The sequence below is a fragment of the Ranitomeya imitator genome, chromosome 1 (genome assembly GCF_032444005.1).
Source record: "Ranitomeya imitator isolate aRanImi1 chromosome 1, aRanImi1.pri, whole genome shotgun sequence".
Classification (NCBI taxonomy): Eukaryota; Metazoa; Chordata; class Amphibia; order Anura; family Dendrobatidae; genus Ranitomeya; species Ranitomeya imitator.
In genome coordinates this window covers 267,554,901-267,573,758 of record NC_091282.1, presented here as the reverse complement: position 1 = coordinate 267,573,758, position 18,858 = coordinate 267,554,901, and the positions used below count along the sequence as shown (strand labels likewise).

Below are 18,858 nucleotides of genomic sequence, written 5' to 3'. Positions count from 1 at the left end.
CTGTGCTGGGCAATATACTACGTGACTGGGCAATATACTACGTGGCTCTGCTATATACTATGTGGCTGGGCAATATACTACGTGACTGGGCAATATACTACGTGGCCGGGCAATATACTATGTGGCTCTGACTGGGCAATAGACTACGTGGCTGGGCAATATACTACGTGACTGGGCAATATACTACGTCACTAGGCAATATACTACGTGACTCGCCAATATACTACGTGGCTGGACAATATACTCCGTGACTCGCCAATATACTACGTGGGCTGTGCAATATACTACGTGGCTGGACAATATACTCCGTGACTCGCCAATATACTACGTGGGCTGTGCAATATACTACGTCACTGGGCAATATGCTACGTGTCTGGTCAATATACTACGTGGACATGCATATTCTAGAATACCCGATGCCTTAGAATCGGGCCACTATCTAGTATGTATAATATATATATATATCCTTCACACATACGACACAAAGGGATGCGACATATTGTCTACAAAATCTAAATAACAAATTGTGTTTATGTGTAAAGCCACAGTGTATTGGTACACGATCTATATAATGTATATTTATATCTCCTTCACACATACGACACAAGAAAGGGGTGCAACATATTGTCTACAAAATCTAAATAATAAATTATATCCTATGATATTTACACATCACTTATATTTTTGTGCATACTTTCTCCAGATTTTTTCACAATTTGCCTCATCTGTGCTTTTTCCTTTTTATACTTACAGTATGTGTCATTCTATGGCTTGATGTTATTCATGTATTGTTAAAATAAAAAAAAAAAAGTTTTCTTCTACATTTCAATTGGCCTTTCTATAAAGTTTTCTTTTTGGTGTCTTTATACTTTACAAATTAAATTCCTGAGACATCAAGACGTTTTAGGCTAAGGCTCCATGGAAACTTTGGCAGCAACACTGGTTGCGAGGCATTGCTACGTAATGCAGGTAACTGGTGTTGCAGTGCAACCCCTAGGGTATTGCAACAAGCATGTCAGATTTTTTGGTGCTGGTTTGTCACAGCACGCTAGGGGTTGCAATGCAACTCCATTCATTTGCAAGGTAGCAGCAGCAATAGACGATCTTTGATAAGTCGCCGTGTAGTCCCAGCTTCAATAGCTCGGTGCAAAGACCTCCCAATTGATTGGTTTCAATATTTTCAAGAACTGAATTAGTTTTGAAAAATAACGGAATACTTCACCGTCCACTTTCATTCATTAACATGGCACTGACATCCAAACAACCCAAAATTCATATGACTAGTATTTCCCTACTAAACTAGTTTTGGTTACATGAGAACCAAGGTAAAAGAACAGCATTACAATAATTTCGTATTCGAAACAAGATAGGTAACACCATTACATTAATCCCAAAAATTCAACTGCTCCAGACTTTGCTTTGATGGGTAAAATGTTTGCCACAACCTTATTTTTTCCACAGCTATTTCTGTTCAACTCTTGGGTAAAAGACAGTTGCTGTATTGCTTCCTTAGCCTAATAATGCTGTCAATATTGAATTTCTAGATTAAAAAGAACAGACTCGCCGCTACTGTGACGTCTATAGTCATAGCGGATGTAAAACAAAACTTGAAGTTATTAAGAATCCCCGTGTCACTCTGCATACAAAAAATAAATTTACTGAATGACAAAAGTCAATTTTTCATAAGAATCCAAAAATTACAATGTAAACCCACATACAGAAAGAAATGTATAAATCAGTTTTTACCCAGAATGAACATATACATCAATCTTACAAAACAAAAAATCCCCGAATAAACCACAGTTATGTCTTTAAAACCGTTTACATATAAAAATTCTTAAAAACATCCCTTATCTTAACGTTTTCAAAAGTAAATTCACGATCAGAAGCAGCTGAAATTCATATATATCCATGAGGTTTGTTTTACTTCAAAATTCTTCACTCAGGCAGCTTTGAACAAGATTTTGATAGGTTTCCCTTTCAAGCTCCCATGAATGGCGAGTAAAAATATAGTTCTTCGCATTATTAGTAATTTTCCGTTTCAGGTCTGGTTCACTCATCAGTCTCTTAGCCAGTTTGACAAATTCCTAAATGAAAACACAGAAGATCAATAAGACCATCATAACCATTCAAGGTTTCACATGATGTACAAAGAGAAGATACAATGAGAAATAGAGTCCTCTACGCGGCATTATTCATGAGAGGTTCTGGGCACTCATGGAACTACAGATTTTACGGTTATCGACAGCTTCAACTATCAATTTCCAGATAATGGCTTCAAGACCAGGTCCCCTAAAGCCAAATAAGAAAAATCAACAATTGGGTTGCCATTCTAGTCCCAGAAAGCTTCTTACACAGCCTTCCTAGATTCCGGAATGCCAAAGTTACCTAGTTATGACATCCCAACACATTGCTGCTAAATCTTCAAGGGATTTAGGATCTTGTGCACATCACTGTATTATTGTATTTTTTGCTTTTCCGTTGTAAAGAGTGTGAAGATAAAAGACAGAACTGCTGACGTGTTAGCTCTTCCCTCACGACATGTAAGCAAGACTCCTGACAGGCTGCAATTCGCATCACAACTCCTAGATGAAGACACAGACACATAACAGACATCTCCTGCGTAGAGTTGAGCAAATTTTTCAACATTTGGTTCGAATTACGTTCGGCGGGGAATATGGTTTTTGCAATATTTGCTGAAAATAGCCAAACATCATTGGAGTCAACGGGAGTAGAAAAGAGTAAATATATTCGGAAACCATCGGCAGACAAATTTGGCACGAATAGGGTACCAATATGGCATGAATATGGCAAATTCGGATTCAGATGGGGCTGCTGCACTGGGTCTCCAGGTGGTAAATATGGGTAAGGGCAGTTTTTGCCACATTTAATATGCTTTTTTTCTCTTTAAGTGGTATACACTTCTTTACCAGGTGGTCACAATTGACTCCCTGGTGTTTGAATTCTTTCACCCTTTTTGCTCAATATATTACTTGATTATCTTGTGGGGCTTATTTGGCGTTAAGTGAACTTTGGATTGGGTCTGCTTTTTGTCTTTAACTATATTTATCATAATATGGGAACACCCGTTGCTGGGTTGCATTTGCACTTTATTTTGATTTGCTGCTATTCCTGCTCCCCTCTCACTTGAATATTGGTGGACCTAGCGATTTACACTTGCAATATCTACTACTTATCTTCGTCTTTAATTGGTTATTACTACTTATATATATGCTTTGTATATGGTTTTCAATACATTTTGATTTCATTTTATTCTGGGACTTTTTGTGCTCATTTTCTTCTTCTAGGTGATGAGCAGTGCCTGGTTTTCTCCACACATACTGCTTAGAATTATCATCAAAAAGGTCTATCTTCGTCTCAACAGTCCAGAGAATCTTATTTCTTAGTCTGGGAGCCATGTGTTTTTTTTTTTAGCAAACTATCCAGGTTTTTATATGTCTTGCACTGAGAAGATTCCGTCGGCCCACTCTGCCATAAAGGCCCGACTGGTGGAGGGCTGCAGTGATAATTGAGTTTGCAGAATTTTCTCCCATCTCCCTACTGCATCTCTGGAGCTCAGCCACAGTGATCTTGGGGTTCTTCTTTACCTCTCTCACCAAGGCTCTTCTCCCACTATTGCTCAGTTTGGCTGGACGGCCAGGTCTAGGAAGACTTCTGGTGGTCCAAAACTTCTTCCATTTAAAGGGAATCTGTCACCCCAAAATTTGCCTGTAAGCTAAGGCCACCGGCATCAGGAGATTATCTACAGCATTCCGTAATGCTGTAGATAAGCTCCTGATGTAACCTGAAAGATAAAAAAAAAAAAGAGTTAGATTATACTCACCCAGGGGCGGTCCCGATGCAGTCCGTTCAGATGGGCATCGCGGTGCGGGTCCAGCACCTCCCATCTTCATATGATGACGTCTTCTTCTTTGCTTACTGCCACGGCTCCAGCGCAGGCATACTTTGTCTGCCCTGTTGAGGGCAGAGCAAAGTACTGCAGTGCGCAGGTGCCGGGAAAGGTCAGAGAGGCCCGGTGCCTGCACACTGCAATACTTTGCTCTGCCCTCAACAAGGCAGACAAAGTACACCTGCGCAAAAGCTGCGGCAGGAAGCAAAAAAAGAGGACGTCATCGTATGAAGATGGGAGGCGCTGGACCCGGACTGCACCGGGACCGCCCCTGGGTGAGTATAATCTAACTTGCTTTTCTTATCGTTCAGGTTACATCGGGGGCTTATCTACAGCATTACGGAATGCTGTAGATAAACCCGATGCTGGTGGCCGCAGCTTATAGGCGAATTTTGGGGTGACAGACTCCCTTTAAGAATTATGGAGGCCACTGTGCTTCTAAGAACCTTGAGTACTGCAGAAATTCAGTTGTAACCTTGGCCAGATAATAAGGAAATGGACAGCATGTGACTTACATATGAGTGTCTGAGCAAAGGATCTTAGAGATGAGTGAACATAGTCGGCTCCCTCCTTATTCGGCAAGCTATAGCGCTTACCGAAGAAGCTGCTTCGGGAACCCAGCTAGTGGGAATGCTCCCATTACTCAGCTGTTTGGCACCGCAGCTGCATGTGTCCCGGCTGTGTGACAGTCAGAACACATGCATGGAGAGACTGTGTGTTATGACTGTCAAATATGCCATATGACTTAGGATAAAAGCCAAACCAGAATCTCAATTTGCAGACACGGTGTTTCAGGATATTGCCCTTCATCAGCGCAAAGTATGAGATATGATTTTGCTAGAGGAGACACACCTTATATCCTAGTCCAGAGCAATGTTTCTCCTTGTGGAGAGTGACAAGCCTGGCACTAATACAGCAGTTCTATTTTCAGCAATTTTTGAATGGTGAAGTAGGACTTCTATTACGGTTTTATAATGGAGGCCGATAGAGTATTGTTTCTTGGTACTTCTAAAAAAAAAAAAATGGACATTTTTCTAGGACCAGATTGCTGCAACTGGTGATTACCTGATTTTTGTGGTAGGATTTTATGTTTTTTTTATTTGTGGTAGGTAAAGAAGTGGAAGCAAATTTTTTCTCAAACTTCTTTAAAGCTGCAAACTTTTTAACAAAATAAACCTTTGATGCCTTATTATATATTTGTACTCTTAATTACAAGCAGATTTGTGATGGTCCGGGTGCAGAGACCACCACCGATCTGCTAGCAATTAAAGGGGCATACATATAAAAAAAATACATACAGTTAGGGCCAGAAATATTTGGACAGTGACACAAGTTTTGTTATTTTAGCTGTTTACAAAAACATGTTCAGAAATAAAATTATATATGTAATATGGGCTGAAAGTGCATACTCCCAGCTGCAATATGATAGTTTCCACATCCAAATCGGAGAAAGGGTTTAGGAATCATAGCTCTGTAATGCATAGCGTCCTCTTTTTCAAGGGACCAAAAGTAATTGGACAATGGACTCTAAGGGCTGCAATTAACTCTGAAGGCGTCTCCCTCGTTAACCTGTAATCAATGAAGTAGTTAAAAGGTCAGGGGTGGATTCCATGCGGTCAAAGGAACTCTCAATTGAGGTGAAGCAGAACATCCTGAGGCTGAAAAAAAAGAAAAAATCCATCAGAGAGATTCAGACATGCTTGGAGTAGCAAAATCAACAGTTGGGTACATTCTGAGAAAAAAGGAATTGACTGGTGAGCTTGGGAACTCAAAAAGGCCTGGGCGTCCACGGATGACAACAGTGGTGGATGATCGCCGCATACTTAATTGGGGGAAGAAGAACCCGTTCACAACATCAACTGAAGTCCAGAACACTCTCAGTGAAGTAGGTGTATCTGTCTCTAAGTCAACAGTAAAGAGAAGACTCCATGACAGTAAATACAAAGGGTTCACATCTAGATGCAAACCATTCATCAATACCAAAAATAGACAGGTCAGAGTTAAATTTGCAGAAAAACACCTCAAGAAGCCAGCTCAGTTCTGGAAAAGTATTCTATGGACAGATGAGACAAAGATCAACCAGAATGATGGGAAGAAAAAAGTTTGGAGAAGAAAGGGAACGGCACATGATCCAAGGCACACCACATCCTCTGTAAAACATGGTGGAGGCAACGTGATGGCATGGGCATGCATGGCTTTCAATGGCACTGGGTCACTTGTGTTTATTGATGACATAAGAGCAGACAAGAGTAGCCGGATGAATTCTGAAGTGTACCGAGATATACTTTCAGCCCAGATTCAGCCAAATGCTGCAAAGTTGATTGGACGGCGCTTCATAGTACAGATGGACAATGACCCCAAGCATACATCCAAAGCTACCCAGGAGTTCATGAGTGCCAAAAAGTGGAACATTCTGCAATGGCCAAGTCAATCTCCAGATCTAAACCCAATTGAGCATGCATTTCACTTGCTCAAAGCCAGACTTAAGACGGAACGACCCACAAACAAGCAAGACCTGAAGGCTGCGGCTGTAAAGGCCTGGCAAAGCATTAAGAATGAGGAAACCCAGCGTTTGGTGATGTCCATGGGTTCCAGACTTAAGGCAGTGATTGCCTCCAAAGGATTTGCAACAAAATATTGAAAATAAAAATATTTTGTTTGGGTTATGTTTATTTGTCCAATTACTTTTGACCTCCTAAAATGTGGAGTGTTTGTAAAGAAATGTGTACAATCCCTACATTTTCTATCAGATATTTTTGTTCAACCCTTCAAATTAAACGTTACAATCTGCACTTGAATTCTGTTGTAGAGGTTTCATTTCAAATCCAATGTGGTGGCATGCAGAGCCCAACTCGCGAAAATTGTGTCACTGTCCAAATATTTCTGGCCCTAACTGTATATATATTAAAATTTTATATTACTCTTCAACAAATGTCTATACAAAGTTGCAAAACTTGAAAAACTATGTTTCAAAATTCTTACAATGTGTGAGGCAAGCATAGTAGGTGTACTCTATTCTGGTGGGTACATATGTGTGCAATGGCTTTGTACATTGCTTGCATTCTTGATGGCAGAGCCCCATGCCGATACCTCCATGAATGATTTTGACCAGTTGTAGGAATTCTCATATGCTGGTGAGAATACGGGGCAAACATAAAATTAGCATCAGACACTTTTTACAAACCTGTAATAAACGTGCTCAGAAAGGAAAACTAAAGAAGTCTGCTCAGAAATGTTGCAACTATGCAACAAGTATAAAACGTGAAGGGGACAGAAATAAATCACATTTTATTTATTAAACAGAGGAAGCTTTCTTCTTGTTATATGCAATAATCAGCACTTTTTAAGGACACTGTATCTCACTGTCACACGTTCCATAAACTTGCAAATTCAGGTAATAGAAGAAATAAAACAATGATTGAAAAAGAGAATTCAACTGATCACCTGTCAAGGGTGTTTCATTTTTTCTCTCACTGCTGTCTGCTGAGCTAAGCCATTTGTGTGACTGTATCTGTGGGTATATTACTTTCCAAAGGCAAAAAGTGGTAATTGCAACATTACTGGGCCAATATACTGCAAGGAGTTTTTAACGATAAAATGGATACTCTTAGAGGCATGTAGGTGTCACGAGGGGGTCCCCTGCTCGAAACCACACAATCTTAGCATTCTAATGTCTTATTGTGGATATTTCTTTACAATTAGTAATCATTCATCATTAATTAGTATTTACATTTTACTTAGCCAGTTTTGCTATTAGTTTTTGATTACCTCCCCCATTGTGTCCGCCTTTAAGAAATTAAATCATGATGTGGATTGTACACGTAAAGTTTTTTTTGCCTTAAAAGTGTAAAGATTTTTTTTTTTGCTGGCACTGTACAGTGATACGATGTTGACAACATGGGCTGCCATTCACTATAAATCCATAAAGGACAGAAACTTCCCCCTGGTAAATCTGTTATTTGCCAGACCTGTGAAAAAGACTGCCTGACTGACCAGATGATCGCTGTGGCGGCTTCCATTAGTAATAGAGTTATTTTAGTGAATCCAGCACTTTTAAAGTGAATCTGTCACCCCAAATTTTGCCTATAAGCTAAGGCGACCGCCATCAGGGGCTTATCTACATCATTCTGTAATGCTGTAGATAAGCCCCCGATGTAACCTGAAAGATAAGAAAAACAAGTTAGATTATACTCACCCAGGGGTGGTTCGCTGCAGTACGGTCCGATGGGCGCCGCGGTCCGGCGCCTCCCATCTTCATTCGATGACATCCTCTTCTTTGCTTCCTGCCGCGGCTCCTGCGCAGGCGTACTTTATCTGTCCTGTTCTGCAGTGCGCAGGCGCCGGGAAAGGTCAGAGAGGCCCGTCGCCTGCGCACTGCAATACTTTGCTCTGCCCTCAACAGGGTAAATCAGTACATCTGTGCAGGAGCTGGCAAGAAGCAAAGAAGAGGACGTCATCGTATGAAGATGGGAGGGACCGGATTGCGACGCCCATTGGGCCAGACCGGGACCGCCCCTGGGTGAGTATAATCTGACTTGCTTTTCTATATGGGCATGTAGGTCATAGGAAGACGAATAAAAGGATGCCTTCATATCTGCAATCTGATCTTATATGTAAATGAGCTGTTCCAGGCTCTGGGCCGGACACTGATCAGCATGAGAATCTGACTCCTCCAGGGACTATCTTTAACCCCTTAAGCCCCGAGGGTGGTTTGCACGTTAATGACCGGGCCAATTTTTACAATTCTGACCACTGTCCCTTTATGAGGTTATAACTCTGGAACGCGTCAATGGATCTTGGCGATTCTGACACTGTTTTCTCGTGACATATTGTACTTCATGTTAGTGGTAAAATTTATTCGATATAACTTGCGTTTGAGAAAAAAATGGAAATTTGGCGAAAATTTAGAAAATTTCGCAATTTTCCAACTTTGAATTTTTATACCCTTAAATCACAGAGATATGTCATGCAAAATACTTAATAAGTAACATTTCCCACATGTCTACTTTACATCAGCACAATTTTGGAACAAAAATTTTTTTTTGTTAGGGAGTTATAAGGGTTAAAAGTTGACCAGCAATTTCTAATTTTTACAACACCATTTTTTTTTTAGGGACCACATCTCATTTGAAGTCATTTTGAGGGGTCTGTATGATAGAAAATACCCAAGTGTGACACCATTCTAAAAACTGCACCCCTCAAGGTGCTCAAAACCACATTCAAGAAGTTTATTAACCCTTCAGGTGTTTCACAGGAATTTTTGGAATGTTTAAATAAAAATGAACATTTAACTTTTTTCACAAAAAATTTACTTCAGCTCCAATTTGTTTTATTTTAGCAAGGGTAACAGGAGAAAGTGCACCCCAAAAGTTGTTGTACAATTTGTCCTGAGTACGTTGATACCCCATATGTGGCAGTAAACCACTGTTTGGGCGCATGGCAAAAGCTCGGAAGGAAAGGAGCGCCATTTGACTTTTCAATGCAAAATTGACTGGAATTGAGATGGGACGCCATGTTGCGTTTGGAGAGCCCCTGATGTGCCTAAACATTGAAACCACCCACAAGTGACACCATTTTGGAAAGTAGACCCCTCAAGGAACTTCTCTAGGTGTTGTGAGAACTTTGAACCCCCAAGTATTTCACTACAGTTTATAACGCAGAGCCGTGAAAATAAAAATTCTTTTTTTTTTTTTCACAAAAATGATTTTTTAGTCCCCAGTTTTGTATTTTCACAAGGGTAACAGGATAAATTGGACCCCAAAAGTTGTTGTCTAATTTGTCCTGAGTACGCTGATACCCCATATGTGGGGGGGAACCACTGTTTGGGCGCATGGCAGAGCTCGGAAGGGAAGGAGCGCCATTTGGAATACAGACTTAGATGGATTGGTCTGCAGGCGTCACGTTGCATTTGCAGAGCCCCTGATGTACCCAAACAGTACAAACCACCCACAAGTGACCCCATATTGGAAACTAGACTTCCCAAGGAACTTATCTAGAGGTGTTGTGAGAACTTTGAACCCCCAAGTGTTTCACTGCAGTTTACAACGCAGAGCCGCAAAAATAAAAAAAATCTTATTTTTCCCACAAAAATGATTTTTAGCCCCCCACATTTTTATTTTCCCAAGGATAACAAGAGAACTTGGACCCCAAAAGTTGTTGTCCAATTTGTCCTGAATACGCTGATACCCCATATGTTGGGGTAAACCCCTGTTTGGGCGCACCGGAGAGCACGGAAGGGAAGGAGCACTGTTTTACTTTTTCAACGCAGAATTGGCTGGAATTGAGATCGGACGCCATGTCGCGTCGCCATGTTTGGAGAGCCCCTGATGTGCCTGAACAGTGGAAACTCCCCAATTCTACCTGAAACCCTAATCCAACACCCCTAACCCTAATCCCAACGGTAACCCTGACACACCCCTAATTCTAATCCCAACCGTAAATATAATCCAAACCCTAACCCTAGCCCCAACCCTAACTTTAGCCCCAACCCTAACCCTAACTTTAGCTCCAACCCTAACCCTAGCCCTAACTTTAGCTCTAACCCTAACCCCAACCCTAGCCCCAACCCTAGCCCTAATGGGAAAATGGAAATACATTTTTTTAAATTTTATTATTTTCCCTTACTAAGGGGGTGATGAAGGGGAGTTTGATTCACTTTTATAGCGTTTTTATATCGGATTTTTATGATTGGCAGCTGTCACACACTAAAAGACGCTTTTTTATAGCAAAAAAGTTTTTGCGTATCCACATTTTGAGACCTATAATTTTTCCATATTTTGGTCCACAGAGTCATCTGAGGTCTTGTTTCTTGCGGGACGAGATGACGTTTTTATTGGTAACATTTTTGGACACATGACAGTTTTTGATCACTTTTTATTCCGATTTTTGTGAGGCAGAATGACCAAAAACCAGCTATTCATGAATTTCTTTTGGGGGAGGCGTTTATACCGTTCCGCGTTTGGTAAAATTGATAAAGCAGTTTTATTCTTCGGGTCAGTACGATTACAGCAATATCTCATTTATATTTTCTTTTATGTTTTGGCGCTTTTATACGATAAAAGCTATTTTATAGAAAAAATAATTATTTTGGCATTGCTTTATTCTCAGGACTAGAACTTTTTTATTTTTTTGCTGATGATGCTGTATGGTGGCTCGCTTTTTGTGGGACAAGGTGACGTTTTCAGCGGTACCATGGTTATTTATATCTGTCTTTTTGATCACGTGTTATTCCACTTTTTGTTCGGCGGTATGATAATAAAGCGTGGTTTTTTTGGCTCTTTTTTTTTCCTTACGGTGTTCACTGAAGGGGTTAACTAGTGGGACAGTTTTATAGGTTGGGTCGTTACGGACACGGCGATAGTAAATATGTGTACTTTTATTGTTTTTTTTTTTTTGTTTTTGTTTTTTTAGATAAAGAAATGTATTTATCGGAATAATATATATTTTTTTTATTTATTTAGTAAATTCTTTTTTTTTTTTTTTTTTACACATGTGGAAATTTTTTTTGTTTTACTTTGTCCCGGGGGGGTCATCACAGATCGCCGATCTTACAGTTTGCACAGCACTCTGTAAGATCGGCGATCTCACTCACATCGCTGCAGGCTTACCAGCACCTGCAGTCGACCCGGAAGTACTCCCTGCAGGACCCGGATGCAGCCCCGCGGCCATTTTGGATCCGGGGCCTGCAGGGAGAAGACGCTCGGTACAAGGTGAGCACATCACCTTGTACCGATCGTCTCAGGGAAGCACGCAGGGAGCCCCCTCCCTGCGCGATGCTTCCCTGTACCGCCGGCACACCGCGATCATGTTTGATCGCGGTGTGCCGGGGGTTAATGTGCCGGGGGCGGTCCGTGACCGCTCCTGGCACATAGTGCTGGATGTCAGCTGCGGTAGTCAGCTGACACCCGGCTGCGCTCCCCCCGTGAGCGCGGCCGATCACTATGACGTACTATCCCGTCGGTGGGAATTAAGGCCCACCCCACCTCAACGGGATAGTACGTCATATGGGATTAATGGGTTAATAAAAGAGGACATTACCAGTGTGATGTGTAATGGCTGCTCTCTGCTCTCCTTTCTGGATCTCACTGCAGAGCTGTGTGTGATTATTCCTGACATCTGCAGATTCCTCTCAGCTTCAGCTTCCATCTCACAAGCAGACAAGGCTGCAATACTGTTGCAATACAGCAGAGCTGTGAGAGTTGCAACAAACCTGTTTGTTATGAGTTCAAAGTTTAGTTCTGCTGTCCTGTGTTAGTAACTCCCCCTTCATTTAAAACAATCTCTGGAGGCAGAGTCTCATACAGATAAGTCTCAAGCCAATAGGCTGAAACAGCTGATTTAAATATCAGAAAAACATGAATTTCTCTAGAATAAAGATATGAATTTCTCTAGAATAAAGATATTGGATTGCCGATCTCAAGGTGTCATCTTATTGAGCTGCCCATATAGACAGCTTAGGAGGATTGAGCTTACTAACAGATTGCCTTTAAGTATAACGCGTTTTACTCATCTATAGGCAGTTCCCAGGGCCGGCGTCACCCGGTGTACCAGGACAAATGCCGAGGCCCTGAACAAATGGGGGGCCCACTCATGGCCGGGATACCAAGGAGCCCCAGCTGCTCCCCCAGCAGCTTTGCAACTACTTGAGCTCAGCTGCCACTTAAATAAACATGGCCGAGCACAGTGCACTGTGCAGCGATGTCTCTGCTTCTGCTAGTAATGACGCGGCCGGGCGGACACACAAGCAAAGTTCAAGGCACAGTGTCTGCCCGACCGCATCATTAGTAACAGACACAGCTGCAGCGTGCACTGTGGGTGGCCATGTCTAAGTGACGGCCATCGATCAAGCAGCACTCCCTCCATATCCACATGCCAGAGGAGCCTGATGGATGACAAGCCTGGAGGAGTGTGAGTGAGGCTTGTGTGTTGTGTCTGTCTGTATGTCTGGGTATGCCTGTATGATGTGCATATCTGTGTATATCAGTGTGTTTGACTGTACATATTTATGTATTTTTGTGAATTTGTCTTCAAATATATGTATGTAAATATCTGCGTATTGTATGTGTATATCTCTGTATTGTATTTGTGTGCATGTCTGCGTATTGTGTGTGTGCGCATGTCTGCGTATTGTGTGTGTTTGCGCATGTCTGCGTATTGTGTGTGCGCATGTCTGCGTATTGTGTGTGTGCGCATGTCTGCGTATTGTGTGTGTGTGCGCATGTCTGCGTATTGTGTGTGTGTGCGCATGTCTGAGTGCTGTGTGTGTGTGTGCATGTCTGAGTACTGTATGTGTGTGCAGCATGTCTGCGTACTGTATGTGTATGTCTGCGTATTGTGTGTGTATGTCTGCGTATTGTGTGTGTGTGCGCGCATGTCTGCGTATTGTGTGTGTGCATGTCTGAGTGCTGCATGTGTGTGTGCATGTCCGAATACTGTATGTGTGTGCAGCATGTCTGCGTACTGTGTGTATGTCTGCGTATTGTGTGTGTGTGCATGTCTGCGTAGTGTGTGTGTATGCATGTCTGCGTATTGTGTGTGTGTGTGCATGTCTGCGTATTTGTGTGTGTGTGTGCGCATGTCTGCGTATTTGTGTGTGTGCATGTCTGCGTATTGTGTGTGTGTGTGCGCATGTCTGCGTATTTGTGTGTGTGCATGTCTGCGTATTGTGTGTGTGTGCATGTCTGCGTAGTGTGTGTGTATGCATGTCTGCGTATTGTGTGTGTGTGCATGTCTGCGTATTTGTGTGTGTGTTTGTGCGCATGTCTGCGTATTTGTGTGTGCATGTCTGCGTATTGTGTGTGTGTGTGCGCATGTCTGCGTATTTGTGTGTGTGCATGTCTGCGTATTGTGTGTGTGTGTGCGCGCGCATGTCTGCGTACTGTAGATGTGTGTGTTTGCGTATTGTGTGTGCATACCTGACTATGTGAAGGATGAGGGGGAAGGCTAGGCCCTATGTAGTATATCTATATTTCTCCTCCGTATCTGTGCATCATAAATCGTGGTATGTGGGCCCACTGAGACTCTTTTGCCTAGGGCCCACAAAATCCTGGAGCCGGCCCTGGCAGTTCCTCTAGTCTAACTTAGAGAGGGCTTAGACCAAGAGAGAAAAAACATGTCCAGCAAACACGATGGTGTTTTTAAGGCTAGTCAGTCATCAGCTTGTATAGAAGTCTACTAAATTATTTATTTTTACATGGCCGAGCTAGAGTGGAGCTCCTAACAAATATACTGTATATGAATAGTGTCACAATAATGCAAAAAACATAGCTGAGGGATTTTTGCACATCTGACCATGGTCCTGAAAGCACATGGCAGCTGTAAACCCCCTCTCTCTCTCCCCCCTGAATACAACACCCCAGCCCTATGGTAGACACTGGGTAACTGGAAGCTAGTGTGTGAGCAGGGTGTGGCTTTAAACTGCAGGTGACCAATCCTGTAAAGCCACCTGTTGTCCCTTCTCAGTCAGGAATTTCTTTTGTCTCCAGGGTCTAAGAATGTAAATATCTCTGACCTTAGTGAATAGGATTAACCAGCCCTTTAGTGATGTCCCGAGGCAGCAGTTTATAAGGCTCTACTCTTCGCCCAGCCTTCAGTCTTGCCTGAGGAGCTGTACTATGCACTGGGACATCTGGGCTCTGCCTGCCAGCATGGTTTTGCCTGAAATGACCTGAGAACATGTGAGTTTTACCTTTTCTCATTTCATCCCGTTATTTTATAATTGCTTGTACATATTTTGAATTGTCTCTTAATGTAACATCCTTGTAATATTTTTTTTATAAACACTGCCTTAATCTTTTGGAGTAAAATATTTAAATTACTAGTTTTCGTTCTTCCTGCTCTAAAACGTACCCCAAGTCTTCTGAAGGGAATTACGCTACTGTTTTGGGTTGGCTTCGGACCCGTTTAATCGAAGCTGGTGGCAGCATACCTTGTTCTGTGCCTTTGGTAGTCGTTGTAGCGAGAGCGGCGTTGATAATTATTGTTCCTGTCTGAGTGGGAGTAGTTATATCGCCTCGCTGCAGCGTGCCCAATAGCCAGTACATAGCAGGCAGCCTTTCTGGCGACTAATTACCCTAGGTGCAGTACCTAATCTGACCTGAGGGTAAGGGGGGCGCCAGAGAGCTGCAAGTTTGCAAGCAGAACTGTAAAGCGGGATATACATAAATCCCTGCAGTTCGTGTTATATTGCAGAGCAGTGGGATAACTAAAATAAGCCCCTGCGGTAAACTAAGAGGTCAATAGCCTTGTGTGTGTTTTCATCACATCGTAGCAGTGGAGGGATAACTAAGATAAGCCCCCTGCACATGTGATAGCCGTCTGTTGGCCTAAAGTCACCCTGATCCGTGACGTAGGGGTGAGAGTCACGGTGTGAATCGTGACAAATAACTATATTGATGAAGGTAACATTTAAGAGCATCACAAATCAGTAATTATGGACACAACAATATTATGGCTCTATTTGTGCCATATACTACCGAACTTTGTTACAAGGGTAATACAAAGTTTGTCTTACTCCATCATTCTGGGGCTACACAGTGACTCTGACCTCAACACCACATTCGAGAAGCTAGAAATCCACTATCACTGGATTTTATTATGACCATTGTATAACATCAGCAGTATAACACATCCACATTCACTTTTATTACAGTGCGCTATACATCCGTGGAGACGGAATACCTGCGTAATGCCAGTTTACTGATATACGGTCCTTCTAGGAAACATGTAACTCATCTGATACAAATAAGCAGCCCCATATTATAAACAGACAGAAAATAATTCCCAGCGCCAGAAGAACCTTCACAAGTGCGGCTGGTGCTGTAAGGGAGCACATTGGAACCAATTTCTCATACTCACACAGTGATGTCAATGTGTCCTTAATTACAGAAACACATACTACAAAAATGCAGCATATTATTCTAAAAGTTTTTTGTGAAAGAGCAGCATTTTACTGACTACTGTGCTATAACGTACTATCTCTTACTATCTAATGATGTGATGCTTCTCTTCACAAGGTGACCTGATACAAATGGTAATATAGAGCTTCTTACTCCTTGTCCATTTACACTTAATTGGATCTGGGATAATGCAGGAGATACTTATTAGTGTTAAAATTCCTTTTTTATTCTGCAGTGCGCACCGAGCTGCTATTACAGTAGATTTACTAGAGAACACACTCCTGAAGTGTACAAATAACCAGCGCTGTATGGACTGTACGATACACAGTGTGTCCATGCAAGTGCCATACTGGATATGACAGTCACTTCCAACGTCTGCCAGATGAGGGTGCTAGTGCAGCACTGGAGTATACTGATGGGCTGGAGAAATCATCTCCTCTTCCCCATTCAATCATTCATACATCATTGCTTTCACTCGCAGTCATTTCCTCAATGCATTTCTTCTACTCAAACTCAAACACAATGAACTCATTTAACCCTAAACCTTGAAACCGTCATTATTGCTAAATACAAAGAAAAAACAAAGACAAATGGTACATGGGACGTCAACATGTGAATGAATGCCCGGGCAAAACAGGAGAAAAAGGAGAAATGTCTATTATGACAATTCTTGGTAACTGAAATGCACGTGACGTGAAAGCAACAGCATATGATTCCTTATTGAAACACACAAAACAAGAAGTCCTATATAAAGAATATTATAATTAAGTACTATTCGACATTAACTGTACGTACAGAGGCCAAAGAAAATAATTACCACACACACACACACACATTCTGTTGCTTCATTGTATGACAGCATTGGATCAGAACTACTACAACCCCTGGCAAAAATTATGGAATCACCGGCCTTAGAGGATGCTCATTCAGTGGTTTCATTTTGTAGAAAAAAAAGCAGATCACAGACATGGCACAAAACTAAAGTCATTTCAAATGGCAACTTTCTGGCTTTAACCCCTCTCTGACCTTAGACGTACTATCCCGTCGAGGTGCCCTGGGCCTATCTGACCCTCGACGGAATAGTACGTCATAGCGATCGGCCGTGCTCACGGGGGGAGCGCGGCCAATCACGGCCTGGGTGTCAGCTGCCTATCGCAGCTGACATCCGGCACAATGTGCCAGGAGCGGTCAAGGACCGCCCCTGGCACATTAACCCCCGGCACACCGCGATCAAACATGATCGCGGTGTGCCGGCGGTATAGGGGAGCATCCGCAGGGAGGGGGCTCCCTGCAGGCTTCCCTGAGACCCCTGCATCAACGCGATGTGATCGCGTTGCTGCGAGGGTCTCCTACCTCCTTCCTCGCTGCAGGCCCCGGATCCAAGATGGCCGCGGCATCCGGGTCCTGCAGGGAGGGAGGTGGCTTCACAGAGCCTGCTCAGAGCAGGCACTGTGAAGCCTGCAGTGCTCGAAGTCAGATCAGTGATCTGTGCAGTGCTGTGCAAACTGTCAGATCACCGATCTGTGATGCCCCCCCCCACCCCCCTGGGACAAAGCAAAAAAGTAAAAAAATAAATTTCCAAATGTGTAAAAAAAAAAAAAAAATATAAATAATGAAAATATATATATATTATTCCCATAAATACATTTCTTTATCTAAATAAAAAAAAAACAATAAAAAGTACACATATTTAGTATCGCCGCGCCCGTAACGACCCGACCTATAAAACTAGCCAACCAGTTAACCCCTTCAGTAAACACCGTAAGAAAAAAAAAAAAAAAAAAGAGGCAAAAAACAACGCTTTATTATCATACCACCGAACAAAAAGTGGAATAACACGCGATCAAAAAGACAGATATAAAGAACAATGGTACCGCTGAAAACGTCATCTTGTCCTGCAAAAAACGAGCTGCCATATCGCAATATCAGCAAAAAAATAAAAAAAGTTATAGTCCTCAGAATAAAGTGATGCAAAAATAATTATTTTTTCTATAAAATAGTTTTTATCGTATAAAAGCGCCAAAACATAAAAAAAGATATAAATGAGGTATCGCTGTAATCGTACTGAACCGAAGAATAAAACTGCTTTATCCATTTTACCAAACGCGGAAAGGTATAAACGCCGCCCCCCCCCCAAAGAAATTCATGAATAGCTGGTTTTTGGTCATTCTGCCTCACAAAAATCGGAATAAAAAGCGATCAAAAAATGTCACGTGCCCAAAAATGTTACCAATAAAAACGTCAACTCGTCCCGCAAAAAACAAGACCTCACATGACTCTGTGGACTCAAATATGGAAAAATTATAGCTCTCAAAATGTGGTAACGCAAAAAATATTTTTTGCAATAAGAAGCGTCTTTCAGTGTGTGACGGCTAACAATCATAAAAATCCGCTAAAAAACCCGCTATAAAAGTAAATCAAACCCCCCTTCATCACCCTCTTAGTTAGGGAAAATTAAAAAAAATGTATTTATTTCCATTTTCCCGCTAGGGTTAGGGTTAGGGTTAGGGTTAAGGCTAGGGTTAGGGATAGGGTTAGGGTTAAGGCTACAGTTAGGGTTGGGGCTAAAGTTAGGGTTAGGGTTGGGGCTAAAGTTAGGGTTAGGATTACATTTACGGTTGGGAATAGGGTTGGGATTAGGGTTAGGGGTGTGTCTGGGTTAGAGGTGTGGTTAGGGTTACCGTTGGGATTAGGGTTAGGGGTGTGTTTGCATTAGGGTTTCAGTTATAATTGGGGGGTTTCCACTGTTTAGGCACATCAGGGGCTCTCCAAACACGACATGGCGTCCGATCTCAATTCCAGCCAATTCTGCGTTGAAAAAGTAAAACAGTGCTCCTTCCCTTCCGAGCTCTCCCGTGTGCCCAAACAGGGGTTTACCCCAACATATCGGGTATCAGCGTACTCAGGACAAATTGGACAACAAATTTCGGGGTCCAATTTCTCCTATTACCCTTGGGAAAATACAAAACTGGGGGCTAAAAAATAATTTTTGTGGGAAAAAAAAGGATTTTTTATTTTCACTGCTCTGCGTTATAAACTGTAGTGAAATAC

The 18,858-nt window shown here is 42.1% G+C and overlaps 1 protein-coding gene across 3 annotated transcripts in view; it reads right to left on the bottom strand.

Moving 5' to 3' along the window:
- Positions 1–1,631: 1,631 nt before the first annotated feature.
- The window catches only part of GLT1D1 (glycosyltransferase 1 domain containing 1), a 189,024-nt gene continuing 171,797 nt past the window's right edge, over positions 1,632–18,858 (bottom strand). For 2 of the 3 annotated variants that reach the window (XM_069756042.1, XM_069756045.1), the window contains one exon: positions 1,632–2,087. In XM_069756042.1, coding sequence (XP_069612143.1) covers positions 1,929–2,087 — 159 coding nt within the window. In that variant the 3' untranslated portion in view covers positions 1,632–1,928. Of the gene's footprint in view, positions 2,088–6,588; positions 7,042–18,858 lie in introns of those variants that run through there. The other variant, XM_069756043.1, reaches the window with a different exon arrangement.